This window comes from Dipodomys spectabilis, unplaced genomic scaffold (assembly GCF_019054845.1).
Source record: "Dipodomys spectabilis isolate Male_0828 unplaced genomic scaffold, ASM1905484v1 ptg000422l, whole genome shotgun sequence".
NCBI classification, from domain to species: domain Eukaryota; kingdom Metazoa; phylum Chordata; class Mammalia; order Rodentia; family Heteromyidae; genus Dipodomys; species Dipodomys spectabilis.
The window spans coordinates 7,405,963-7,433,363 of NW_024871099.1; the positions used below are offsets into that span (position 1 = coordinate 7,405,963).

A 27,401-nucleotide genomic window follows, 5' to 3' on the forward strand; every position below is an offset into this window, starting at 1 on the left:
GGTTCTAGATACAGAAGACAAATGAAAACAGTGGGACACCTATGCTTCATACCTGTCATCCTAGCTACTCAGAAGGCTGAGATTTGAGGATCACCATTTGGAGCCAGCTTAGGCAAGAAAGTCTGTGAGACTCTTACTCCAGTGAACCACCCAAAAGCCAAAAGTGGAGCTATGACTAAAGTGGTAGAGCACTAGCTTTGGGTGGGTGGGGGGGGGGGGAACTCAGGGAGAGAGCCCAGGTCCTGAGTTCAAGCTGCAGGACAGGTGTCCCCACTAGACAAACCACGATTCTCAGATCTCAGCCTTCTGAGTAGCTGGAATTGCAGGGTGAAGCACAGCCAACCTTTCACCTTCCATTTACACCTGCCCAGGATTAGGGAGCTTGGCAAACTCGGAGTGCGCAGGCGTCCAGGTGCATTCAAAGCGCCTGCAGCTGCCCCTTCTCTCCAGCTTGAAGCTGCCTCCTTGGTCTAAGCTAGTGGAGGATGCAGGTGAGAGGCCTGGACCCCAGTGCCAGCCTCCATCTCTGGGCCTCTCCAGGCACTGCCCCTCAGCCTCTGTCCATTTCAGGGTCCCAACCCAGAGCCAAGCACCTCAGTTCCCAGTGGCATGGCCGCGGATAAGAGAGTCTCCCCAGGACTCCCAGAGAAGCCTCAGGATCTGGGTAGAGGGCTGGAGGAGGCTCTGAGCACACTGGGGCTGGAGGGAGAACGCGAGTATGCTGGGGACATCTTTGCTGAGGTCATGGTGAGCACCTAGAACAGCTTACGGGGGGCTGGGTGGGTGAGGCCAGCATGGGCCAGTCTCCCCTCTTGCCTGTGTGCAGCCTGCCCTTGGGGATTTCACAGTCCTTTGTATTTGTGCCTTGCATTTATTATTAACGTGTGCGTGTGAGCGTGCACCCACGCCCTGCTACTGGGGTTTGAACTCAGGGCCTCATGCTCTTCTTTAGCTTTTTCGCTTAAGACTAGTGCTCCAGCCCTTGAGCCACAACTCCATTTCCTGGCTTTTTTTTGGTGGTGGGGGGGGGGGTTGTTACTTAGAGATAAGAGCCTCACAGGCTTTCATACCTGGGATGGTTTTGAACTGAGATCCTCAGATTTCAGCTGCTGCTGCTGCTGCTTTTTTTTTTTTTTGGTCAGTCATGGGGCTTGAACTCTGGGCTTGAGTGCTAACCCTCAGCTCTTCAGCTCAAGGCGAGTGCTCTACCACTTAAGCCATAGCACCACTTCTGGTTTTCTAGTGGTTTGTTGGAGATAAGAGTCTCATGGACTTTCCTTGCCCGGGCTGGCTTTGAACTGTGATCCTCAGATCTCAGCCTCCTCAGTAGCTAGGATTACAGGCGTGAGCCACCGGCGCCCGGCAGATCTCAGCCTCTTGTGTAGTTAGGATTATGGGCATGAGCCACCAGCCTGGCAGACTGTCTTCACTAAGGAATGCAAAGTGAGATGGTGATAGGGTGTAGTGCGTGGAGAAGGGGGAAACGGACTTTTGGAATGACCAAGAAGGCAATGCAAGGAGCTGGGGGCAGGGACCGTTTCAGGAAGAAGGAATGGTAAGTACAAAGGTCCTGAGGTAGGAGTGAGTTTGGCATAGCCAAAGGGTGGTTAAAATGTGGAAGAGAGGAAGGAAGTGACATAGGATCAAGAATAAACTGGTTTTCTCCCACCCTAAGGAGGGGTACAGAGAGTCGTTGGACGTTCTAAGCTGGGGGTTCCTTGGTCAGATTTTCAGTTTGGATAGATCGATGCTTCTAGATGTTCTCAAGGAGTAGATGGTTGACTGTGGAGTCTGTGAACCTGAGGAAAATGACCGGGTGCAAGGCCATGGAGGTTCCACACGAGAAAAGGGGAATAATCTAGAACGAAGTCCAGGGTACTAGCCGGGGACGCAGAGGAGGAGCTCTACTGGAGGTTAGTTTGGAGTGTGACACCCCTGTGGAGTCTAACTCACCCCAGGCGTCCGCGGCGTCCAAGGTCTGGAGCTCAGGCAAGTCCGAAGGACAGGTGTGGAGAGTAAGGCCGCGCTCGCCCCGCCGCAGGTGTGCGGCGCGCTGCCCCGGAGGGCCTTGCCCCGCACCGTCACCCCGGAGATGCGCGCGCTGGTGGTGGACTGGCTGGTCCAGGTGCACGTACGTACCGTCCGGTCCCGGGGGAAGGGGGGCAGGGCCGAACCCGTGTCCGCCGCCTGGGACCCTTGGTGGTCACCCCCTGCCTCTTGCCAGGAATACCTGAGCCTGGCGGGGGACACGCTTTACCTGGCCGTGCACCTGCTCGATTCCTACCTGCACACGGGCCGAGTGCGCCTGCGCCGCTTGCAGCTGCTGGGCGTGGCCTGTCTGTTCCTGGCGTGCAAAATAGAAGAGTGCGTGCTCCCTGAGGTATTTCCGGGGCGGGACGGCGGGGGCGGGGCCACGGGCGGGGCCTGGAGGGGGCGGGGCTGGGAAGGGCGGGGCTCTGGGCTGCAGTCGCTGGTTGAATATGCCTGGTGGGGAAGGGACTGCTAATGTGTCCCTCCAAGAGAGGGGGAGACTGACTCTCGCAGAGAGAATGGCATGTGCACTTGGGAGTGGAGCCCATCTCGAGTAGTGTAAGGTCAGCCTCTTGGGTGGAGAAATGAAGGCAGAGAGGTTCAGTGACTGTCCCATACCACTCAGCGACTTTAGTGCTGGGGAATGAACCCCGCTATGCACATCTTCCAGATTTAAAAGTCAGGTGCCTGGGGGATCACTTCCTTTTTAATCCAGTATGTGGGGCTTGAACTCAGGGCCTGGACTCTGTCCCTGAGCTCTTCAGCTCAAGGCTGGCACTCTACCACTTTGAACCACAGCACCACTTCTGGTTTCTGGTGGTTCACTGGAGAGAAGAGTCTCATGGACTTTCCTGCCCAAGCTGGCTTTGAACCACAATCCTCAAGTGTCAGTCTCCTGAGTAGCTAGGATGCTAGGCATTCCGTGATTATTTTTATGTTCTCCATAAGAATGGCTGGCCATGTTGCTTGCAAGCTCACTGTAAGGCAAATTAATACCCAGTAAAAATGGATGTGTTTGTCTGTGTGTGAGCATATCACGCTTTTTATCTTTGTTTTTATTTGTTTATTTTTGTGCTGGGACAAATCATAGTGCTGATTTTCTGTTGGTGATCTTTCTGATGGGCTCTTGCTATATAATATTATACCGAGTATAAAATAATTCACCCGTGTTGGGCTGCTGGGGAACTAGCTAACAGGCACAGACCACTGGGTCTCTCTGTTGATTGAGATGGTCTCTTTTTTTTTTTCTGCCCAAGCTAGCCTTGGATACAAACCCTCACCATCTCTTCTTCTCAAGTAGCTAAGGATTACAAGCATGAGCCACATCCTGACTCTGGCATGTGTTTTGACCAAATGCATAGATTTGAATAACCTTGATCTTATTCACACACACACACACACACACAACGTCAGGTGCCCCATTTTACAGACCAGGAAACTGAAGTTCCATCCCAGACACTCCAGGACAGGGAGTCCAAGGCGACCTCCACAGTTTTTCCTCACACTCTCACCCTGCAGCCTGCTTTCCTCTGTCTCCTGAGTGCTGACTCCTTCTCTCGGGTGGAGCTGCTGCGCGCCGAGCGCCGCATCCTGAGCCGCTTGGATTTTCGGCTGCATCATCCGGGTCCCTTGCTGTGCCTTCACCTGCTTGCTGCGCTCGCCAGGAGCAACGCCCAGGTGCTCTTAGATAGGGGCGTGGCCCGCGCGATGGGCGTGCCCCGTCCGGGATAGGCGTGGCCAGCATGTTGTAGGCCAGGCCCGCACTGGGCATGCTCCAGCCGTGCTTTGTGGGCGTGGTCCTTGCATAATAGGGCGTGTCCTTGCAGTGGGCAGGGTCTGCGTGGTGGGCATGAGGGCGTGGTCTGATATTCCTCCTCGGTAGGTGAAACGTCTTGCTACCTACTTCCTGGAGCTGTCCTTGCTGGAAGCTGAGGCCGCGGGGTGGGAACCTGGGCGTCGGGCTGCTACGGCTCTGAACTTGGCCTACCGCGTGCTGGAAGGGGCAGGCTCCAGACCTGTACCTGCGCTTTACAGGTATGGTCTTGATGGAGGGCCTGTGCTGCTCCAAGAGCGTCCCCTTCTGTCCCCTTCTAGTCAGAGGTGTGTGTGTGTAGGTGTGTGTGTGTAGGTGTGTGTGTGTGCGTGTGTGAGTGTGTGACTAGACTGATATTTCTGAGTGTGGGAGAGAATGGGATCTCATTAGGAAGATCCCATTCGTTTTCTCAGAGGAAGGGTAAGAATGAGGGTATTTGGGGCTGGGAAGGTGGCTCAGTGGTAGAGTGTTTGCCTTGCATGCATGAGGCCCTGGGTTCGATTCCTCAGCACCATATAAGCAGAAAAAGCCGGAAGTGGCGCTGTGGCTCAAGTGGTAGAGTGCTAGCCTTGAGCTGAAGAGCTGAGGGACAGCGCCCAGGCCCAGAGTTCAGGCCCCACGACCAAAAAAACAAAAGAAAAAAAAAGAAAAAAAAAGGAATGAGGGTGTTTGTACAAACCTGGGGACTCAAGTTCAGCTCAGGGTGGAAGATTGGATCTCCCAGGCTTGGAAGATGCTGTGTTCCAAATTTGAGAAGGATCTGCCAGGCCTTGTGTCCCCCAGCTCCATAAATGTGCTCGGCTGGGGTGTCGCTTTAGCTGGTTGAGCCAGTGACTCCATCCCGTTAGCCACATCGCCAGATTGCAAACGAATCAACTTGTCCCTCAGCTGGTGCCTCTTTTCTCTCCCCTCGCGGTTTGGCTCCCCTCCTACTAGTCCTTAGTTTCTCCACTTCCCATTGCAGCCCGGCAGAGCTGGACCCCCTTGAGCCCTGCATGGTTCGAGCCGCGCTCCGAGGTCCTGCGCCAGGCCGTGCTGCTGTGTTCCTCAAGTACGCGAGGCCCCAGCACCAGGGCACCAGCCTCACCGCCGCCCGACTCCTCCGGGGTCTCCAGCCTGCGGCTCCCAGAACACCGTGAAACGCGACCAACCAACCAGAAACCCAATGCGTGCGCCTCCCTCCCGTCTGGAAGAGGTTTATTTTATTCTGAGCGCTCTCTGTTCTCATTGGTGACGTCGTAGTCCCGCTCTCGGTTTTGATTGGTCCTTTCCTAAGCCTCTCATCTCTCTGATTGGATATTCTTACCAAGGCCATTTATTAAGGTGATGAGGGAAATTTAAAACTCTTCCAAGAGGGGGCGCTGGCGGACTTCCCCAGCATGGCTCGTCAAGATGCATGAGAAATTTCAAAGGATGGGAATTGTGGGGAAGTCAGGGGTCCCCGCTGAGTTATGAGGAATGCTAGCTTAACCTTGCCAGCTTTTCTGATTTTACTCAGGCAAATCTGAAGGTCTGCAATTTCGTAAACACTGTATTAATACTTCAACTAATTCAATATTTTTAATGATTGCACAAGATCATCAGTTTGTAAATCTTTGATAGGGAGTTCAATAAATGAAGTTTGATGTACTTAACTCCTGAAGTGCCACAATGACAATAAGTATACCAGCAACCTCATGGTGGTGGAGAGGGTGTAGTTTTTATTTTATTATCCTTTTTGTTATTTGGATAAATTTGTTGTGAAGGGGAGGGTTTTGCTGTGACATTTCCATACATACATATGGAAGTTGGCTCAGTGGTAGAGTGCTTGCCTCCCATGCATGAGGCCCTGGGTTCAATTCCTCAGCACCACATAAGCAGAAAAAAGCCAGAAGTGGCGCTGTGGCTCAAGTGGTAGAGTGCTAGCCTTGAGCTAAAGAGCTGAGGGACAGAGCCCAGGCCCAGAGTTCAGACCCCACAACCAGACCCTCCCCCCAAAAAAATACAATGTATGATCAAACTTTTTATTGTCTTTCCCTCAAAGGTGTGATTTAATATGCTTATAAAATTTTAAGACAACACTGACACCTAGTAGGTGTAAAAAATCATCCAATAGGACTGTGAGTGAGGTACAGTTGTCCTTGTTCACACGGTGCTCCAGAATCTTATCATTCACTAGGTTAAAAGAACAATGATTGCTGATTGCCACTGGTTCATGTTTATAATCCCAGCTACTCAACATCGCCAAAATAACCAGAAAAAGTAAGGCTGGAGGTGTGGTTCAAATGGTAGAGTACCAGTCTAGCAAACAAGTTGAGAGAGTACAAAGCCCTGAGTTCAAGCCATAGTACTAACCTACTTTTTTTTTTTTTATGGATTTTCACTTATTTTTTCCTCAGTAGATTTCTTGTTTGCTTTTTCTTTTTTTTTTTCTTGCTTGTTGTTGTTGTTTTTTTTCTTCTTTTTTTGAGGTTTTGCTATGTATCTAGCCTGGTTTTGAACTTGATATCCTTCTGCTTCAGCCTCTAGAGTGCTAGAATTACAACCACACCCAGCCTATAGTGTTCATTAAGAAAACAAACTCCAGCTGGGCACTGGTGGCTCACACCTGTAATCCTAGCTACTGTAGAAGATGAGAATCCTGGTTCAAAGCCAGCCCAGGCAGGAAAGTCCATGAGACTTTTTTTGTTGTTGTTTTTGTCTGTCATGGGGCCTGAACTCTGGACCTGGGCACTGTCCCTCAGCTCTTCAGATCAAGGCTAGTGCTCTAGCACTTGAGCCACAGCGCCACTTCCAGCTTTTTCTTCTTATATGGTGCTGAGGAATCGACCCCAGGGCCTCATGCATGCAAGGCAAGCGCTCTACCACTGAGCCACCTTCCCAGCCCCTCCATGAGACTCTTATCTCCAATTAACCACCAGAAAACCAGAAGTGGCGCTGTGGCTCAAGTGGTAGAGGGCTTGCCTTGAGCTGAAGAGCTGAGGGACAGTGCCCAGGCCCAGAGTTCAAGCCCCATGACCAAAAAGAAAAGAAAAAAAGAAACTAATCTTCAGCACTACTGAGGTTATGAAGGTGAATGCAGCGTTTGGGAATTCAAACTCAGGAATAAGGGGTTTGAAGTTGGACCCTACGGATGAGGGAGAGAGTCATACTTTTTCTTTCTTTCATTCTTTGTTATTGTTGTTGTTGTTGTTGTTTTTAGTGGTGGTGGTGGTCGTGGGGCTTGAACTCTGGATCTGGGAGCTGTCCATGAACTCTTCAGCTCAAGGCAAGCACTCCACCACTTGAGCCACAGCATCACTTCTGGTTTTCTGGTGGTTAATTGGAGATAAGACTCTCACAGACATTCCTGCCAGGGCTGGCTTTGAACTGCAATCCTCAGATCTCAGTCTCCTGAGTAGCTAGGATTACAGGCGTGAGCCACTGGTGCCTAGTGAGTCATACTTCTTTTTGGCAGTACTGGGGTTTGAACCGAGGGCCTTGTGTTTCTAGGCAGGAGGTCTACCACTTGAGCTATGCTCCTCCCCACTCTTTTTTGGGTTAGTTATTTTTCAGGGAGAGTCTTCCTCCCCTACCCCAGGGCACACCTCAGCCCAAGATCCTCCTACCTATGCATTTGGAGTGGCTGGGATTTCAATCATGCACCCCTTGCACTGCTTGTTTGTTGCAGTGGGGTCCCCTTAAGTTTTGTTCTGGGTTGATGACATTTCCTCATTTGGATATCTTTTTTTTTTTTTTTAATTATTGTGCTGCTAACTCTGATTCTCCCACTGTGTCATAAGCTTCATGAGGGCAATAAGATCTCTCCTGATTGCAGAGTCACCCCCCTCCTCCAGGATGCTTTCCCTTACCCCTTCTGCCAGGGGCTTCCTTTGGATACTTCCAGAACAGAGCTGGGCACAGAGATCAGTGATAATTTGTTGCCTACATAAAAAGGAAACATACCCAAAGTAGATACTGTTTCATGTTGCTGGATACCGAGTTCTAGGGTAATTTCAGTGACCGGTCCAAGTCATATCCAAGCGAGAAAGTAACATTTTATTTGGGTAATATAAATGTGTGGGGCTTGAGCTCATATCCTGTCTCATCCAAAGTACCAAATAGCTAGCGGGCTAAACCCAGCCTTCCTGCTCCTTTCCCTGGGCTCATCCTTTTCTTCCAAAAACCTTGGGACGTAGGGGAGTGGAGAGCAGACAGGAGGGTGGGGATGGTCAGGGGAGTGGGAACGAGGGAGAGGCGGCTAGAGGACCACGACAGGGGCAGACTGGAAGGTGAGCGAGGTGGGGGAGTCTTTTCTCTAGACCCATAGGGGGCAGCCAGAGTCGGCAGCCGGGAGGTGCGGGGGCGGAGAAAGGGTGGGGACCGGCCCCGCGGGGGGCGATGCGGTAGCTGCAGCGGCGGCCGCAGGAGTTTCCCACAATGCAGCGCGGCGCGCTGTCCCCGGTGCTGATGCTCAGCGCTGCCCCGGAGCCTCCACCGCGCCCGCCTCCCGCCCTCTCCCCGCCGGGCCCCGGCCCAGGTCCCCGCCATGGCTCAGCTCGGCCAGGTCCGGCCCCAGAACCGTCGGGGGGCCTGGCTGCGGCGCTTGACAGCAGCCTACGGGCCGCCGTGGCGTTCAAGGCAGAGGGCCAGCGCTGCTACCGGGAGAAGAAGTTCCGGGAAGCCATCGGCAAGTATCACCGGGCACTGCTGCAGCTGAAGGCGGCGCAGGGGGCTCGCCCTGGCCTGCCCGCCCCGGCCCCTGGGCCGGCCGCAGGCCCAGGGCCCGCCCGCCTCAGCGAGGAGCAGCGGCGCCTGGTGGAGAGCACCGAGGTGGAGTGTTATGACTCCCTCACGGGTACGGCCGGCCGTCGGTGGGGTGGCAGGGGGCATGGGGGGGGGCATGCGTGGACAGGGTGGGGCGTCAGGGGGCGACCAGGGTCAGGTGTTGGGTGGGTGGAGAACCTGGAATCTTAAAGCGACAGACCTCAGAACTTGATCAAGGAAAGGGATGGGGGGCAGACAGGGATGCAGGAACTGGGGTTGGGGCTGAATCTTGAGAACTCCACTTCCCTGAGTCATCCTTCCCCTCCCTGCCTCGGGCACACGGAAGGCGGCAAGGGCGCACCCCGGACATGCCCTCGCCCTCAGCCTCGCCCACCCCTCCCCGGGGTCTCCTGCGCCTCCTGGCTGGGCACAGCTTGACTCTCCTCGGATGGGGTAACAGGTTGGCGCCCCCTGGAGGCCCACACTGTCCTTGGCTGGGGGGCAGAGGCCGGGTACTTCCAGGTCACGTGGATTCCAGGGGTGCTGCAGGCACTGAGATCGGGGCTCACCACCACCAAGCCTCCTCCCCTGGCCCCCTCAGCCTGCCTGCTGCAGTCAGAGCTGGTGAACTACGAGCGTGTGCGTGAGTACTGTCTGAAGGTGCTGGAGAAGCAGCAGGGCAACTTCAAGGCCACCTACCGCGCCGGCATCGCCTTCTACCACCTGGGCGACTACGCACGCGCCCTGCGCTACCTGCAGGAGGCCCGAAGCCGGGAGCCCACAGGTGAGGGCCAGAGCTGGGCAGGGGTGAGGGCTAGGTTGGGGGGGGCCGGGAGAGGGAAGGCAGGCAGGAGGTTCAGGGCAGGGCCTAGACAGACATTGTGCCATCCTGACACCTCCCCTTCCCCAGCCGGCCACAACCCTAGGCACGAGCGATCTCCAGCCCTGTTCCTCCCCCTCCCCCCCACGCCTCACACGCTGCTACCCGCTCACACTTGCGCCTACTCACTGACCCAGGGCAGGTGAGGCCGAGAAATTGGGCTGTGTAGGGAGTGGCAGAGCTGGAGTGTGGGCCTTCGGGGGGGAGGGGGGGAGCCACAGCAGGTGCATGCTGCAGGGGCGTGGGCGTGGAGGCAAGAAGAGTTTTCCTGGGAAGTGGCGTGGTGAGAACAGATGCCACGGGGAGGAGCGCCAGCGAGCCGGGCGCCCGCCTCTGTGAAGGGCGTGGCTGGCAAGGGAACAGCACGTGCAGAGCCAGGGAGGCGGGAACTATTTCCCCCTCTGGGATTCTGGGAAAGGGCTGGGCAGGAGTGGGAGGTGAGGGTGGCTGTCACTCCCCCACCTCGCCCTCCCCTCCCCTCCCCTTCTCCCCTCCCCTCCCGGGGAGAGCCAGGTAATGCCCTGCCCACCTGCCCTGCAGACACCAACGTGCTCCGCTACATCCAGCTGACCCAGCTGAAGATGAACCGCTGTGGCCTCCAGCGGGAAGACAGCGGCCACGGCGCCGGGGCCTCGGCCCGGGATGTGGTGGGCTGAGGCTGCGTGGCCGTCTCCACCCCACTCCCCACATCGCCCTGTAGCTGCCCCCGGCCTCGGCGCGCGGGGTGCCGGTAAAGCCCTGTCACGGATGACCATGACTTTGTGTGGTGTTCTTGTGGGGACCCAGGTCTGGTTCTCAGCCCTAACCTGCGGCTCGGAGAGACACTGGGAAAGGGAGTGTGGGGTGTAGAGTGCCCCCTGGAGTCAAGGCTGCATCGGGACCTGGGTGGGAGAAAGACACAGAGCAGAGAGAGGTCGGGGGCAGGGGTTATCTTTAATGCTGTGTTTTGTGCCAAATCCCCCATGATGCCGTCCCTGAGAATCCCTGCCGACCCGCCCCCTACGGCAGGGTGGGCTCAGGGCTCCACCCCCCCGGGGTACGAAGGAATAAATTAAGTGTCTCCCCCCTCCTCCCTTCCCCAATAAATAGTGAGTATCCTGCCCAGGCCTCTCCCCGCCAGGGTGCGACAGGCTGCCGCGGGGCCTGGGGCGCTACATTCATGGCTGCCCGGGCGGGCGGTGGCGGGCAGGCCTCAGTGGGAGCCATAGGCCCCGCACAGGGGCACGGTGCTGTCCTGGCTCTGCCCCTCCATGTCCATGTCCAGCAGCGTGGGCTGCATGTTGGGGGGCCCAGGGCTCTCTGGAGTGTCTGGCCTGCTAGGAGGCGAGATACCAAGTGTCCGGCCAAAAGAGACCAGTTTCCAGGGGTCCAGGCGGGGGCGGCTGGCAGCTGGCCGGGGTCTCGGGGCAAAAGTCAGAGTGGTAGGACGGCCAGGGAACTCGGGGGGCCGGCGTCGGGTGGGGAACAGGGTCTGGGGGTCGGGCAGGCGGGGGAAGTCCAGGGGGTCTCGAGGGCCTGGGGAGAGAGGAAGGCGCGAGGTGAGTGGGGTGGGGGAGGGGCGTCCATGCCAGCATGTGGGAAGGACAAGAGGAATTCCTGGCTTCTGTGGATCTTGCTGATCCCACTGTCCCGCAGTGGACTCCCATCCCAGGGGCCACACCTGAACCCTGACCTAAGTCCCCACTACTCCCAACAGCTCTACACACCTTTGGAGGACAGGATTCACCCATTCGCCCCTCCCTCCCTCCCTCCATTTCTCAGAACTGGGATTTGAACTCAAAGCCTGCTGTTGGCAAGGCAGGCTCTCTACCACTTGACGCCTTTTTGCCTTAGTTATTTTCCAGTGTCTTAGGCTGGGCAGAGGGCCTTTAAACTGTGCCTCTCGGGTAACTGAGATTACAGAGGGGAGACACCAAGCACAACCTGGAGCAGGGTCCTCGGTGCAGCTCTTGAGTGAGCATCTTATCCTCCCTCCTACACGGGGCTGGGCTGGGGTTAGACAACGTGGCGGAGATCCCAGACACTGCCTTCTCTGAATGGGCAGAGCAGCGCCTCCCCGCGGGGAGGATTGGGTGACAGCGCTCTACACCCGGCCTGGCCCCAGAAGCAGTCGCGGCAAGCAAGCTTCAGCCCTACCACGTGTGGCTGGGCCCCCGACTCACCGGCCGCGCAGTGGCCCAGCGCTCCATCCGACGGCGTCCGCCGGTGCCCGCGGCTCACCGGGCGTGTGACGGTGACGTGGGTGGGCGTGAGCGACTGGCGTGGGTCCTTCTTGAAGCTCTCGAGCTCCAGGTCCAGCAGGGGGTTGCAGGCGGGCGCGGGCGGGGAGGGCGGTGGGGAGGGCGCGGCAGGCGCTGCCTCGTCGCTGTCCGAGCGCAGCAGGGAGCGCGTGGAGTTGCAGTCGGACACGGAGGACAGCGACACCAGGGTGGCGGAGGGCGCCAGGCCGGGGCCGGGGGGTGGCGTCCTCGTCGTGGCGGTGGCCCGGGGGGCGCCCGGGGGGGCTGAGGCCCCTGGGGAAGCGGCCGGCCGCGCGGGGGAAGAGGCCGTCCAGCCAGCGCCGCTGCTCCTCGCCATCGGCGGCCGCGCGCGCCTCGGCCAGGTCTGCGCCCAGGCCCACGGCGCCCAGCAGCGCGGCGCAGCCCAGCAGCGCCAGGTCGCAGCGTCGCCGCGCGCCGTGGGCCCGGGCCGTGGGCGCCCCGGGGGACGGGGACGGGGCGGGCTCGGGGGGCGGCACCGCCAGCGAGGACGCCGTGGGGGTGTAGGGGGAGGGTGGCACGCTGTTGCCTCCTTCGGCCTCTGCGAACTCCTCTGCAACCCGAGAAGGCCATCACTGGCTGCCCCCAGCCCAGGCACCCAAGCATACCCAGAGTGACCTCCAAACCTCACTAACCACCGTCCTCCCATCTTCCCAACTTTCTCCCCCCTCCAAAGTCTCGGGGTAGGGTGCTCCTTTGCGACCCCCACCCCCTGGGGACCAGGACCTCCCCCACCCAAGTATGCCCACCCGCCCTGGGTTCTGTCCTGGCCCCTCCCCAGCACCCCAACCTCTTACCCATCTCGTTGAGGCTGGCGAAGCCAGGGGCGATAGGGGTGTGCTTGGGGGATTTGCCTAGGTTGGGGGCACTTGATGACCACTGTTTGCTTCCTTCCCCCAGGGCCTTGAGCCTAAAGAGGGTACAGAGACATGAGGGGTGTCCGCCGTGGCAGGGCCTGGGAGGGCACGGGGTAGGGTGGGGGGCCCCACCGGCACCTCTCCTCTCCTCCAGCCCGCTCCTTCTGCAGGGTGGAACTGGGCCCCCATGTCCGGCCCTTCTTCTTGCCCCCGACCAGTTCTTCCTTCTTGGGGGGCCCACTGCGACCCCAGGTTCCACTGCCGCCGCCACCACAGTCCACAGGAGTCACTAGGGGAGAGAAGACGCGTGATTACTGGGTCTTGGGGACTCCATCTGTCCTGGCTGAGCTCTTGGTGTCCCTGCAGGAGGGACCCTCTGACGGTACACAGCAGGAGTCCAGGGGCCAGGCAGGGGTAGTATCCCCACTGTCTTCTTTCTCCCCTTCTGTCTGATCATGACTAGAAATTATCCAGCCTAAGCTGGGCACCGGTGGCTCATGCCTGTAACCCCAGCTACTCAGGAGGCTGAGAACTGAGGATTCAGTTCAAAGCCAGCCCAGGCAAGCAAAGTCCGTGAGACTCTTATCTCCAATAAACCACTCGGAAAACTGGAAGTGGCGCTGTGGCTCAAGTGGTAGAGCGCTAGCCTTGAGCTGAAGAGCCGAGGGACAGCGCCCAGGCCCAGAGTTCAGGCCCCACAACTGACAAAAAGAAAAAAAAGAACAGAAAAGAAAAAAGAAAAATTTCCAGCCTACAGATTTATATGTGCTCCCCAAGAATGAGGGAAGGAAGGGGCGGGCCTGTCTTGGTCCTTGTTGATTGACTGACTGCTGAGGACTCCACAGGTACTCACAGCGAATGGCGCGCAGGCGGGGGATGATGCTGGGGCTGGCAGGGGGGCTGTTCCCATCTGAGCCTTTCCGTTTGTCCAGGGTTGGTGAGGCCTGCACTGTGATCTTATGCTCAAACCCTGCAAGGAGGAAGAGACTTTGCCAAGCCAGTCCCTGTGTGGCGAGCAACTGGTACAGGGGAATGGCGGCCTGGATCGCTACCCGGATCACTGGAGCCAGTGCAGTCCCAAGTTCATGGCATGGGCACCAGCTGCAACTCTCTTAGAAGTGCAATCCATGATTTAGCAGATGTAAGGCATAGGTCTACAATCTAGCCAGGCGTCACTGAGGAGCTAGGCCTGGGTGTCCAACGTGGTAGCCATGAGCCTGGCTCTGAAATGGGAGTGGCGCAACACAGGCCATGGATGGGCCTTCCATCCTGCCTTGTGTAATTATAACTACATCTAAACTCTAAACAATCTGGTCACTGGAGACCTTCAAGCGTGTTTGGAGAACCTGGGCATATGAACCTGTTCCCCCTCTCCCTCAGATATAAATTGGTGAGATCTACAAATAGACCTTTACAAATTCCTTTTGTGCAGAGCTGAGGAGCAAACCCAGGGCCTCCTGCATGCGAGACAAGTGTTCTACCACTATACCACAGACGCAGCTCCAGATTAAATTTTTTCCTAAAAAAACGGTTTTACTTTGGCAGTATTGAACTCAAAAGTTTCCTACTTGCTGCCGGGCGCTGGTGGCTCACGCCTGTAATCCTAGCTACTCAGGAGGCTGAGATCTGAGGATCGCGGTTCAAAGCCAGCCCGAGCAGGAGAGACCATGAGACTCCTATCTCCAATAAACCACCAGAAAACCGGAAGTGGTGCTGTAGCTCAAGTGGTAGAGCGCTCGCCTTGAGCTGAAGAGCTGAGGGACAGCGCCCAGGCCCAGAGTTCAAGCCCCACGGCCGACAAAAAAAAAAAAAAGTTTCCTACTTGCTAAAACAAGCTCTCCACCACTCCAACTATGCCCGCCCACCCCCCACCTTCCAGCCCCCCCCCTCCCCCACACACACACCAGCACTTTTGTTCTAGCTTTCTTTTCAGATAGGATCTTGTGCTTTTGCCCTGGCGGGCCTTGGACTGCAATCCTCCTACCTCCATCACCCCAGTAGCTGGGATTACAGGTATATCCTACCATGCCCTACCTAAACATCTGTTTTCTAAGTAAGAAATGGCTGAGTATCAGCAATTTCACCTGAGGTACCCTCACAGCAATCTCTAGGAAATTCAAGGGACAGGGAGACATGCTAACAGTGACCAACAGCTGTGGAAAAATACAGGATAATGGATGATGTATGTCTAAGAAATGATTGGCAGGAAATAGAGGTATGGCTCAACTGGTAGAACACCAACCTTGAGTAACAAAGCTAAGCAAGATCTTAAGGCCCTGAGTTCAAACCCCAGTATCTAAACACACACACACACACACACACACACACACACACACACACACACACACACACACACACACACACACACACACACACACACACACACACACACACACACACACACACACACACACACACGGTGGTACCGGAGGGCAGGCTGATGTGGCTGCCGCCTTCCCGCAGCTTGAGCAGCCGGCTGCGCTTGAAGTTGCCCCTCCGCTTGCGGACCCTGGGCTTCTCCTGGCTCAGCTGGCACATGAGCAGGTGCAGCTCCCGCTCCACGATGTCCATCTCGCGCTCGGCCAGCTCCTGCTCGCGCCTCCGCAGCTGTTCCTCCTGGAAGCGCTGCTCCTGTGCAGCCCGCAGCAGCTCCTCCTCCCGGCTGCGGAGCTCCTGGAGTGGGATGGGGCAGGGCGGGTGGGCTTAGCCTCTCTGCACCCCGAGACAGGGTGATCTTGGAGCTGCTGGGTATGGTTGGCACCCTGCACTTGGGCATCTACTGTAGGACACACAGGGTTCGCAGCTCCAGCTCAAGCATCACTAGCTTTAGATCTAGTAGGAGAGCTGAGGTAGCCCAAGGAGGAAGGGTCCCTTTTCTTTTTTTATCTTATAACTCTGCAATGTATTATGTGGTTACTTGTTTGTTCATTGGGGCTTGAACTCAGGGACTGGGTGCTGTCCCTGAGCTCTTTTGCTCAAGGCTAATACTCCACCACTTTGAGCCACAGCACCACTTCTAGCTTTTTCTGTGATTAATTGAAGGTAAGAGTATCACAGACTTTCCTGCCCAGGCTGGCTTTGAACTGTGATCCTCAGATCCCAGTCTCCTTAGTAGTTAGCCTTACAAGCATGAGCCACCAGTGCCTGGCTTAATTCTGAAATTTAGAAAACTTCCAACATCTACAAAGACCAAATAGTGCACATAGTGCACTTATCCACAGTATACACATCCATTGTTAAATCACAACTATCTACACTTTACAAATCTCCTGTCCCCTTCCTGCCCTTATCTTTGCCCTCCTTGCATTTTATTGCTGATATTTATTTAATGATTTAGCTTTGTCCTGAGGCTTGAACACAGGGCTTTGGAGCAGTTCCTTGGCTTTCTTGCTCAAGGCTGGTGCTCTACCCCCTTAGCCACAGCTTCATTAGCTTTTTGATGATTCAATGGAGATAAGAGTCTCACAGACTTTCCTGCCCCAGCTGACTTTGAACCTTGATCCTCAGCCTCCTGAGTAACTAGGATTACAGGCATGAGCCACCAGTACCAGCCTGCTGTAGTATTTTGTTGTTGTTGTTGTTGTTGTTGTTTTGGGTCCTGTTGTGGGGCCTGAACTCTGGGCCTGGGCGCTGTCCCTCAGCTCTTCAGCTCAAGGCTAGCACTCTACCACTTGAGCCATAGCACCATTTCTGGCTTTTTTCTTTTTCGTATGTGGTGCTGAGGAATCGAACCCAGGGCCTCAGGCATGCAAGGCAAGCGCTCTACCACTGAGCCACCTTCCCAGCCCCCTGCTGTAGTATTTTAAGGGCAATCCCAGACACACAGGTATCTGTATGTGTACCCAGCCAGGGCACTTGTTCTTTTTTTTGTCAGTCGTGGGGCTTGAACTCTGGGCCTGGGCGCTGTCCCTGAGCTCTTCAGCCCAAGGCTAGCGCTCTACCACTAGAGCCACAGCACCACTTCCGGTTTTCTGGTGGTTAATTGGAGATAAGAGTCTCATGGACTTTTCTACTCTGGATGGCTTTGAACCACGACCCTCAGATCTCAGCCTCCTGAGTAGCTAGGATGACAGGCGTGAGCCATGGGCACCCTGTGCCTTGTTCTTACTGTCTTTTCTGAATGTGCAAAAAGATCCTGCTGAACCTGCAGGCTGGGGCCCATGAGGTGGGGTTCTGAGCCTCCCAAGGCCCCCACATCAGGGCTCCCGTTCCATCCCCCGCCCCCCATCCCGCATTCACCTTCTCCTTGGTCCGAAGGTCATCGAACATGTGCTGAATCTCCAGCTTCCAGTCTTCCTGCAGCGAGTGGAAGGACTCGAGTGGCATCTGGAACAGGGCTGACTGCTCGATCACTTCCAGCCGCTTCAAGATGCTGCCGAAATCTGGCCGCCCATGTGGGTCAGGGTCCCAGCATTCTGGGGTGGGAAGGGAAGTGATGGGGGGGGGGGGGAATCATCCTGAATGAGGCAGGCAGGGCATCTGGGGACAGCTTGGCACAGTGAAAGGCAGGGAGGGAGCTGCCCAGAGTCAACTGGGTTCCAGCACCTTCTGGGCCCCCACTCCATGATAGTGAGAAGGGGAGAGGTCAGGCCTAAGATCCCCTGCCCCCCCTAAGCAAAGCCTACCCTCCCCACGGGTCCTGGCTCACCCTCCAGGAGGCGGGCAAAGGGCTCGGGGCACGTGGAAGGGATGGGCAGGGTCAGCTTGTTCATGGCCACGCCGTATGCCACAGCCAGGGCATCGATTTCTCGGTAGGGGACCTCACCGGTCAGCAACTCCCACAGCAGCACCCCGAAGCTGCAGGGAGGGAGAGGATGGAATGATAGCACAGCCACCCCAGATCCTCACCCAATGCCCCAGTCCTGCGCCCAGCGTGACCACCCGAATCCTATCTGACCTCTGAGACCCGCTTCTCCAATGAACAAGATGGGCCAGCCAGCCATCTGCTCTTGCCCTTCCCTGGCCCCAGGGTGAACACCTTCAGTAGGACGCCCCCACCCATGCCTACTGGGCAGATCCATCCTTCTGAGCCCCAACTTTTCTAAACACTCAGTCCCCAGCCCAGCCCGGCTTCATCCTGCAGTCACACAGAACAGTAAGATCCCTGTTCTCAGCCCTGGCCTTTGCACGTGCCGTTCGTTCCTTTGATGAAAGCACCCCTTCCTTGGTGTATCTCAGCTCACATTGCCTCCTCTTCCAGGAAGCCTTCCTTGACTCCACAGCCAGACAAGAGAAGAGGACTTTCTTCTGTATGTCCGCAGGACCCACAGCCCTTACCTCTAAAAAAGTTAACACTATCTTTCACTGAGGAAGCTTTTTTTGGGGGGGGGTTCAGTCATGGGCCTGAACTCTGGGCCTGGGTGCTGTCCCTCAGCTCTTCACCTCAAGGCTAGCGCTCTACCACTTGAGCCACAGCTCCACTTCCGGCTTTTTTCTTTTTTTTTTGGGGGGGGGGTCCGGTCGTGGGGCCTGAACTCTGGGCCTGGGTGCTGCCCCTCAGCTCTTCAGCTCAAGGCTAGCGGTCTACCACTTGAGCCACAGCACCACTTCTGGCTTTTTTCTTTTTGCTTATGTGGTACTGAGGAATTGAATCCAGGGCCTCAGGCATGCAAGGCAAGGGCTCTGCCACTGAGCCACCTTCCCAGCCCCCACTGAGGAAATATTTATTCCAGGCCAGGCACTGTGCCAGGCACGCCGGGTAATCCTCACTACAGCCTGTGAGGCAGAAGGTATTGGTATGATGCCCGTGTTTTGGGGGGAACAGGCACAGGCTCAGAGAGCACAAGCTGCCCACTCAAGGCCACACAGCCGTCAAGTGGTGGAGTCACACTTGGGTTTACCTCTGGCTGACGCCCACCATGCTCAACTCAACAGCTGGCAATCCCAGAGTGTGGAGAACTCACTGTGCGACTGCCATGGGTGTGTCCCCCTTCATCCGGATTCTGGGCACCCGCTGGGCCCTGATCACCACTCCCTAATGTGTGCTACATCCTTGTTCCCTCCCACAAGCCACACGTGCATTCATTTGGCACCTACTGTGCCCAAGGCACTGTTGTTCTAGGCACCAAAACCAGATGGGCAGAGCTGCAGCTCCTGTCTGCTTCAGTGACAGCACTGGCGAATTTGAGCTGGGTGTAAGCTGCTTGAAATGATTTCCCATCCTCCTCTGGGGCCAAGGATGCCCAAAGGACTATGGTTCTGGCGGGTGGGATGAAGGAGGGTATAGAAATGTCCTAAAAGAGAAGAGGTGTGCCCCTTTCCCCTTTCCTAGCAGTTAGAATGTAGACATAAAAGCTGGGGCTGGCTGGGTGCTGGTGGCTCACGCCTGCCATCCTAGCTACTCAGGAGATTGAGATATGAGGGTCACGGTTCAAAGCCACCCTGGGCAGGAACGTCCCTGTGAGCCTCTAATCTCCAATTGACCACCAGAAAACCAGAAGTGGTGCTGTGGCTCAAGTGGTAGGGCATTTGCCTTGAGCTGAAGAGCTCAGAGACAGTGCCCAGGCCCAGAGTTCAAACCCCATGACCAATAAAAAAAGCTGGGGCTGAAGTAGCCCTCTCAGGTCATGAGGCAAGCTTGGGAATGGAGGGCAAGGTAGAGGAAAGTAACAGAGGTTTTCTCCTGGAGGTGGCAGAAGCCCCCTCATTGCTTGCTCCCTTGTGCCTGCACACCTCTGGGGATGTTTTTCACAGCCTCAGTGACAGAGGCATGTGGCTGATGTTTGGTGGCTGGGGGCAATGGCTATTTACTGTCCTGAAAAGTACAGGACAGGGCCATGCAAAGGAGGGTCACTCTGCCCCACACCACCAACGCTCAGATGAGGAGCCCAGCATAGGATCATCCGTCATGCTGGGCCATTGTCAGCCAGTTAGTCCTGGGCTTTACATGAAGTACAAACTTTGTGTGTGTGTGTGTGTGTGTGGTGCACGTGCACACGCGCGCACACATACAATTTAGTATGTGAGTTTGAACTCAGATCCTTGCACTGGGTAAGCAAGCACTCTACCACTTGGGCCACACCTTTAGCCCCTTTGGTCTTTTTATTTGGGGTTTCTTTTTTTCATTTTTTGCCAGTCCTGGGGCTTGAACTCAGGGCCTGGGCACTGTTCCTGGGCTGCTTTTGCTCTCTACCACTTGAGCCACACCACCTCTTCCAGACTTTTCTGTTTATGAGGAATCAAATCCAAGGCTTCATGCATGCTAGGCAAGCACTCTACCACCGAGCCACCTTCCCAGCCCCATATTTGGGGTTTCTGTTCCTCCCTGCTGTGATGGATGTTGGGTGCCATTATGAATTCCTGACGTGAGGCCACAGGTGTCCAGAAGCCGCCCTGCTCTAAGGAAGCGGGAGAATCCTGCATTTGCTGTCCTGGCCATCAGTGACCCTGGGAACTGGTGGAACAGCAAATGGGCGACCTAGAGGCCCATGGTAGACAAGTTTCTATTGCTATCACCCATGCTCACTGCCATGGCCTCGTCAGCCTCCTGTCACCACCACTGTCCCCTAAGATCCGGTGGTCACCCCATAGCCAAGGAAGCTTTTAACATGCTGGGTCAGATGGCGCTGCTCACAGGAGTGTCCGAGGGGGGCTAATGGCTGCATTGCACTGAGTAAACCAGGGGTGCTGAGCCTTGCAGCTCTCAGCCACATTTCCTGTCCTGCTCCAGCCACACCTTCTGGAACATACCATGCTCCTTGGTGGTGCTCACATTATGAATAGACCCAAAGCCACCCTTTCTCAGAATGGCCTTCACCAGCCATCTACTCCTCGTTCTGTATGCCAATACCCTCTGTCTTTTTTTGTTGTTGTTGATTGTGGGGCCTGAACTCTGGGCCTGGGCGCTGTCCCTCAGCTCTTCAGCTCAAGGCTAGCACTCTACCACTTGAGCCACAGCACCACTTCCGGCTTTTTCTGCTTATGTGATACTGAGAAAGCGAACCCAGGGCTTCATGCATGCACAGCAAGCGCTCTACCACTGAACCACCTTCCCAGCCCTTCCCCCCACCCCCATCTATCTTTACAACTATCTTACATGCTTCCAAACTTCAAAACCTTTCTTCTCTTAGTGGATTTTGTGTGTGTGTGTGTGTGTGTGTGTGTATGCGCGTGCACGCTAGTCTTGGAGCTTGAACTCAGGGCTCTGTCCCAGAACTTTTTTGCTCAAGTTATGAGTCTCATGGGCTTTTTCTGCCTCAACTGGCTCTGAACCATGATCCTTAGATCTCAGCCTCCTGAGTAGCTGGGATCACAGGCATAAACCACCTGCACCTAGCTGGGGACTTTCTTTTTTTCATTCTATTCAAGTCCCTTCTTGGGGCCACCTCTGTCACAGAGCAGGTAACTGTGTGAGCCTGTCAGTACAGGGTGCTGGAGACACATTCTACCCCCTCCATTCTCTCCCCTGGTCCTGAGGCCCCCTCAAGCCCTCCCCCTCCTCCTCCCAGCTCAGTACCTCCAGACATCGCTGCTTTTGGAGAAGAGGGAAAGGCGGATGACCTCGGGTGCCATCCAGGCGTAGGTCCCGGCGGCACTCATTTTCGTGGTCTTGTGCCACTCTCGGGCGAGGCCAAAATCCGTGATCTTGAGCACCGTGTCTGCGAGGTTGTGGTTCTCAATGGCCTCCAGGATCAGGACTGGGGACGGGAGTAATAGAAGAAAGTCAGAGTCACCAGACCTGTGGGGACCGTGGGCCAACCTGCCTTGCTGGCACCAAGCCCCACTCTGCACAGCATCTTCCTGGCCCCAAACCCCACAAATCTCTCCACATGCTTTATCCAAGTTCCCTGAGTACTCTGTCCTCTGCCTGGAGTCTGGGAAACTCAATGAATGGCCAAGAACAAGGGACCAGCAAACCAGAAGGGAAGAATGATTCTCCATTTTAGCCCTATGGTCTTCTAGAGTCCCCGGGGGCCCCAGTGCTACTTCTTCCTGTGTGCCCACTCTGCCAAGTGATTTTTCTTTTTTGGGTCCGGTCATGGGGCCTGAACTCTGGGCCTGGGCGCTGTCCCTCAGCTCTTCAGCTCAAGAAGAGCGCTCTACCACTTGAGCCACAGCGCCACTTCCGGCTTTTTTCTTTTTGCTTATGTGGTGCTGAGGAATTGAACCCAGGGCCTCAGGAATGCAAGGCAAGCGCTCTACCACTGAGCCACCTTCCCAGCCCCGATTCTACAGCTCTTTCTCCATCTTTTAGCTTTAAACCAGGTAGGATGGGATCTTAAGAGTCTTTGAGTGTCTATTTGACATCTAGAGCTTTTGCTGTTGCCATAACAACATGCCCTGGTCCAAAGATGGGAGATACTGGGTCAAAGCCTCTCTGCTTTACTGCTGCTCCAAGTATACAGGCAGTAGCAAGCAATTATGTTAAGATAGTTTGTTTTTTGGGGGGTGGTTTTGTTACACAGCATCACTGTGACCAAATCTGACTGATCCATCCACACATATTCAATGTTTACAGCTGATCTAGTCTTTCACAAGAATGGACTTGTAAGCAATATGCTCTTACTGACACTCAGAGAAGTTATTTGATCAAAAGCATATGGCTGACTAGAAAATAGCTGGACACAAGCTACTGCTGTTATCAGACTCTGTCTTTCTGCTACAATATTTGACTATTTTCCCCCTCAGAGTGCAGTTCAATGCCTTGTTTTGAATCTCAGCTCTGCTACTTTGATCTTTTGTGTGTGCTAGTCCTGTGGCTTGAACTCAGGGCCTTGCATTCTTGCTTGGCATTTTTGCTCAAGATTGGCACTCTACCACTTGAATGACAGCTCTATTTCCAGCTTTTTTGGTGGCTCATTGGAGATAAGTGTCTCATGGACTTTTCTGCCTGTGCTGGCTTTGAGCCATAATCCTTAGACTTCAGCCTCCTGAGAAGCTAGGATTACAGGCTTTGGCAGCTGGCTTGGGCTCTGCCACTTATTAGCTTTATAACAATGTATCATTTACCTCACCTTCTTGGAGCCATGATTTCTCCTGTGTTAAACAGGATGACAACCGCAGATCCTATCTAGGATTATAAAGGTTTATTGCCTGAAACTAAGTGTGTTCCTGATGGCTCTGGTTACTAGCCTGTGATGGCCTCAAACTGTTCCTTGTTTTTCCACCTTCTCTACGTCTCTGTCAATTTCCCCAAGTGTGACAAGCATGAGGTTATTCTGTCATGCCTATGGGGCAAATCAAGGAACTGAAGACCAGAGGGACCAGCACACTGCCCACACACTGCCATCTCCGTCTAGAAGCCTCCTGTGAAGTCTCGGCATGTGACTATCTCCCCAGGCATTCTCCCTTCTTAGGTCTCCGTCACCTCCCTGCCGTATAAACGTTGTGGCAGATGGAGCTTGCCTTGGCCTTATGCTTTATTTCTGCATCTCCCAAGCTGGGTCTACATCAATCCCCTTTGAAAATCTTATTGCGGCCATGTCATCCCCTGGTCGAAACCTCTACTAGTGCTCATACCATCAGTGGAAACACTTGAGGTGCTCTGTATGGCCTCAGAGTCCTGAGAGCTAGCCCCTGCCCACCTTTCCCATCTCATCTCCTCCCCTCCAGAGGTTCTGGTCTTATGCTTCTCGCCGAGGTCAAGCTCATCCACCTCAGGACCCTTGCCCAGAGTTCTCCTGACCCATAGTCTTCTCTTTGTGAATCTCTGCTCCAACATTGCCTTCCCTGATCAGCAGATCCAAACCATTCTCTCTGTCCCACCCTTAGCCCACCTTATTTCCAAGAACTCCTGGTCCCTCTGAAAGTCTGGCAATCTCCTTATCCATCCCTTCGTCTACCTACTTATTTGTCAGCAGATATCATCTAGTCCTCCTTACTAGCATGTAAATCTCATATGGAGAGGGGAGGGGGCCAATCTAGCCTTGCTCACTCCTGTAATCCCAGAGCTTAGGACAATGCTCTGTGCATGGGAACTACTGAACCCAAAGATGAAGGACACCAGATGAGGGGCTCCTTGGAGAAGGAGAAATGGATATACCATGCTACAGACACCCTGTTTCTGTCTCAGGTATGGAGGAAACCCTCTGTCTCAAGGGGAAACCCTAGTTAAGAACCCCATCTAGGGGCTGGGAAAGTGGCTCAGTGGTACAGCGCTTGCCTTGCATGCATGAAGCCCTGGGTTCGATTCCTCAGCATCACATAAGCAAAAAGAAAAAAAGTCGGAAGTAGCGCTGTGGCTCAAGTGGTGGAGCGCTAGCCTTGAGCTGAAGAGCTGAGGGACAGCGCCCAAGCCCAGAGTTCAGGCCCCATGACCGGACCCCCTCCAAAAAAAAAAAAAAAAAAAAAAAACCATCTAGCTGGGCACTGGTGGCTCATGCCTATAATCCTAGCTACTCAGGTGGCTAAGATCTGAGGATCACGGTTCAAAGCCAGCCTAGGGAGGAAAGTCCATGAGACTCTTATTTCCAATAAACCAGCAGGAAACCAGAAGTGGTGCTGTGGCTCCAGTGGTAGAGTGCTAGCCTTGAGCTGAAGAGCTGAGGGACAGCGCCCAGGCCCAGAGTTCAGAGCATTGTCCGAATCAGCAGGGGTGAGGAAGGACCAGTCCCAGCCTTCAGGAGAAGTCCACCAGCTGTTTCAGGGGAGTTGAAACGTGGGCCTCAATGAGGACAGGGCCCATCTACCTCTGCCTTGCTCAGTGCTCCAGTCTGGGCACAGGCCTGAGCATATATGGGCACCAAGTAGCTATCTGTGAGTATACACAAGCCGAAGCTGAAGTGAGGACCACTCTGACTTGTTCTAGGGGCTTGATTATAGTTGATGCAGCCTAGCAACACACGTTTAAAAAACAAAAACAGTGGACAATTTTGATTATGTCAAAGTGGCAAAAATTAGGGAACAGGATGAGTGCTGAGGGCAAAGAGGGACCCTGAGGTTTCTGGACCTGAGTGTGAATTGCATGAAAACAGGGGTCATGCTGGCCATTTACTGTGGACGCCTCTTTACTTAAGCACACCACCTGGCCTTGCAGATCCCCAGAGAAGGAATGAAGGCATGACTAAGGGAATGAAAGGGAGGGAGAGGGGCAGAACAAGTATGGGAGAGCTAGGAAGTGTACTCCTCTGCGTATGTAGCATATGGCACCCCAGAACTATCTGTGAAAAGAATGAATGAAATGTTAGGGCAGAAACCATGCCACCCCTGTGTGGCTACTAATTTAATCAATAATATTCACGGGCTGGGAAGGTGGCTCCGTGGTAGAGCGCTTGCCTTGCATGCCTGAGGCCCTGGGTTCAATTCCTCAGCACCACATAAGCAAAAAGAAAAAAGCCGGAAGTGGCGCTGTGGCTCAAGTGGTAGAGCGCTAGCCTTGAGCTAAAGAGCTGAGGGACAGCGCCCAGGCCCAGAGTTCAGGACCCACGACCGGACCCAAAAAATAAAAATAAAAATAAAAATAAAAAAAATAAATAATATTCACTAGTGTCCCCAAGTCACTCTGTGGCCCAGATGGGAGTCCTGGGGAACCTTCCCATCCACCTGGGATTCAAGCAACCAATCAATTTTGGGGGAACTTGTGACCAGCCAGGAAGCCTAGAAGCTTCTATATAAGCCACATCCAGTTTGCCTTGGAGGCCTGCCCAGAGGATTTTGGGAAGCCATTAACAACTGGTGAATTTGTCCCTGTGGGAACACGAGGCCATGTCTAGAGTCACTTTTGGTTTTCCTAGCTGGGAACAGAGTGGAGAATGCAGAGTATGTAGAGGCCAAGGATGCTGATGCGCACAGCCAGCAGTATCCATTGATGACAGTGGTGCCAGAGATGAGAAACCCTGTCTCCAGGTAAGCTAGGTTTGTTTGGTCCGTCTGGCACCATAACTGGATGGTGGGTATCATGAGGGCAGGCCATGTGCACGTCCTGTTTATGGCATGGAATGTAGGGCCTGTCACTGTGTGCATGAAGACATATTTATTGAGCTATTGTGACTGTATCCTGGGAGGCAGTCTGGTCTTCAACATTTTTTTTTTCACCTGTGTGTGTGGGGAGGTATTGGGACTTCAACGCTCACTTGGCTTTTTCACTCCAGCCAGGAGCTCTACCACTGGAGCCAGTTGGTTAACTGGAGATAAGAATTCATAGATGTTTTCTGTCTAGGCTGGCTTTGAACTTAGATCCTCAGATCTCAGCCTCCTGAGCAGCTAGGATTACAGGTGTGACCATCAACGCCAAAAGGGTCTCCAAACTTTCTGAGCCTCCTTAGAGGCAAGGCCGGCCTCACTTGGCCCTGAAGATCTACTGCTGCCCCTCTTTATCCCAAGCACAGTGCCACCTGGTGTCCCTGGTCCTATCTCCCATCACCTAGGCCTGGCCTTGGGAGGTTCTGTGGAAGGGAGTTTGGGGGGGAGGGGGAGGACACCACTTACTGTTGATGGACTTGAGGTCCCGGTGGATGATGGGCACAGGGGCATCATTGTGAAGATAGTTCATGCCCCGGGCCACCTGCACGGCCCAGTTGACCAGTACGTGAGGGGGCACCCGACGTCCTGCCAGCACCCTGCTGAGTGCACCTCCCCTGGCATATTCCATCACCAGGCAGAGATTTGGGGGGCTGAGGCAGGCACCCCTCAGGGCAATGATATTGGGATGCTGCAGGGCACCAAAAAGCCGGGCCTCCTGGCGCACTTGCTCCGCTGTCACTGCCGGGTCCCGCTCGGGGTCCAGCCGGGCGGCCTTGACGGCTACCTCCTCGCCTTGCCACAGGGCACGATAGACTTTGCCAAAGCCCCCGACGCCAATGATCTCCTCCAACTGCAGCTCATGGAAGGGGATCTCCTGGGGCAGCTGCAGACCCGCGGGCGCCGCAGGTGTGGCGGGGGCCACATAGTTGCTGGGGAAGACGCCCACGCGGCCGCTGGGCAGCTGGCCGGTCCACCAGCCTTCATCGCCAGACACCGCACAGTCTTGGGAAAGCACCTGCACGCGATCGCCCCTCCGCAGCGTCAGCTCCTCGTCGCCCACCGCCTCGTAGTCGAACACGGCGGTCCAGACGGGCCCCGCGGGGGTCGAACCCCACTCCTTGGCGGCCGCCCCCTCCTCCTCCTCCTCCTCCATGGGCGGGGGAGGGGCTGCAGGAGGCCGCTTCACACCGGGTGCCCGCGGGATGCTGAGGGCGGGCCCGGGCGGCCAGGGTGGGAGGCGGTCCCTGAGGGTCCACGGGCGCTCCTGGGGGCCATGGCGAGAGGGGGGAGGCCCTCTGGGGGAGCAGGCAAAGCCCGCCCTGTTTCAGGGCAGGGCTGTCCCCTCGGATTCGGCGGTCCCAGCCGGGCGGTGGGGGGGTGGGGAGGGGGGCGAGCCGCAGGTTCACCTGTTCCCACCCCCAGATGTCAGGGCGCTAAGAGGGCCCGGCCCACCCCAGCGTCTGGAATCTCGCCGTGCCCGCCGGTGGGGGCCGAGGGCGAGGGCAGCGGGCAGCCACTCCTCCCCGCGCCTCCCACCCCGCGCAGCTCCACCGGCGGCCCCCGGATTCCGCATCCCGGGCCACGACCGTAAGGGGCCGGGCAGGGATGGCGAGACCCGAGGGGAAGGGGCGGCCGCCCCAGGAAGGGGTGGCGCGCCCCTCGGCCTCCTCACGCGCCGGGTGGTCGAGTAGCTGCCATCTTCCGTACCGGGTTCCAGGTCGGCCCCAGACCCTGCCCCTCCCCCCCCGCCCGCCTGCCTGCCCGCCCGCCGCCCGCCGGCGCGCGCGCCTCTTCCCGGGGGCAGCTGGCAGTGCCGGAGTGACGTAACTGCAGCGCCCGCCGCGATGCCGCCTGGGAGTTGTAGTTCCGGGGGTGGGGAACCGTGAGGCTTCCAGGCAGTCTCTCAGTCCCCAGCTGTGAGCGGACCTACTCGTCCC

General features: G+C 55.7%; 3 protein-coding genes across 3 annotated transcripts; 2 read left to right on the forward strand and 1 right to left on the reverse strand.

The window, feature by feature from the left end:
- The first annotated feature begins 485 nt into the window (after positions 1 to 485).
- Positions 486 to 5,473, forward strand: LOC122097358 (cyclin P). The gene is made up of 8 exons (XM_042667787.1): positions 486 to 491; positions 571 to 747; positions 827 to 854; positions 1,959 to 2,131; positions 2,225 to 2,380; positions 3,550 to 3,708; positions 3,914 to 4,065; positions 4,809 to 5,473. The coding sequence occupies exons 1-8, from the start codon at positions 486 to 488 to the stop codon at positions 4,981 to 4,983; spliced, it is 1,026 nt and encodes a 341-aa protein (XP_042523721.1). The 3' UTR covers positions 4,984 to 5,473.
- Positions 5,474 to 8,238: 2,765 nt separating this feature from the next.
- Positions 8,239 to 10,140, forward strand: Ttc9b (tetratricopeptide repeat domain 9B). Its single transcript, XM_042668178.1, has 3 exons — positions 8,239 to 8,660; positions 9,171 to 9,353; positions 9,990 to 10,140. The coding sequence occupies exons 1-3, from the start codon at positions 8,243 to 8,245 to the stop codon at positions 10,103 to 10,105; spliced, it is 717 nt and encodes a 238-aa protein (XP_042524112.1). The 5' UTR covers positions 8,239 to 8,242; the 3' UTR covers positions 10,106 to 10,140.
- Positions 10,141 to 10,363: 223 nt separating this feature from the next.
- Positions 10,364 to 27,180, reverse strand: Map3k10 (mitogen-activated protein kinase kinase kinase 10). The gene is given in 11 exon segments (XM_042668214.1): positions 10,364 to 10,964; positions 11,612 to 11,906; positions 11,908 to 12,260; positions 12,505 to 12,617; positions 12,703 to 12,853; positions 13,418 to 13,534; positions 14,991 to 15,237; positions 16,804 to 16,979; positions 17,213 to 17,361; positions 21,020 to 21,200; positions 25,930 to 27,180. Coding segments are annotated over 11 exon segments (2,793 nt in total). The 5' UTR covers positions 26,618 to 27,180; the 3' UTR covers positions 10,364 to 10,641.
- Positions 27,181 to 27,401: the final 221 nt, after the last annotated feature.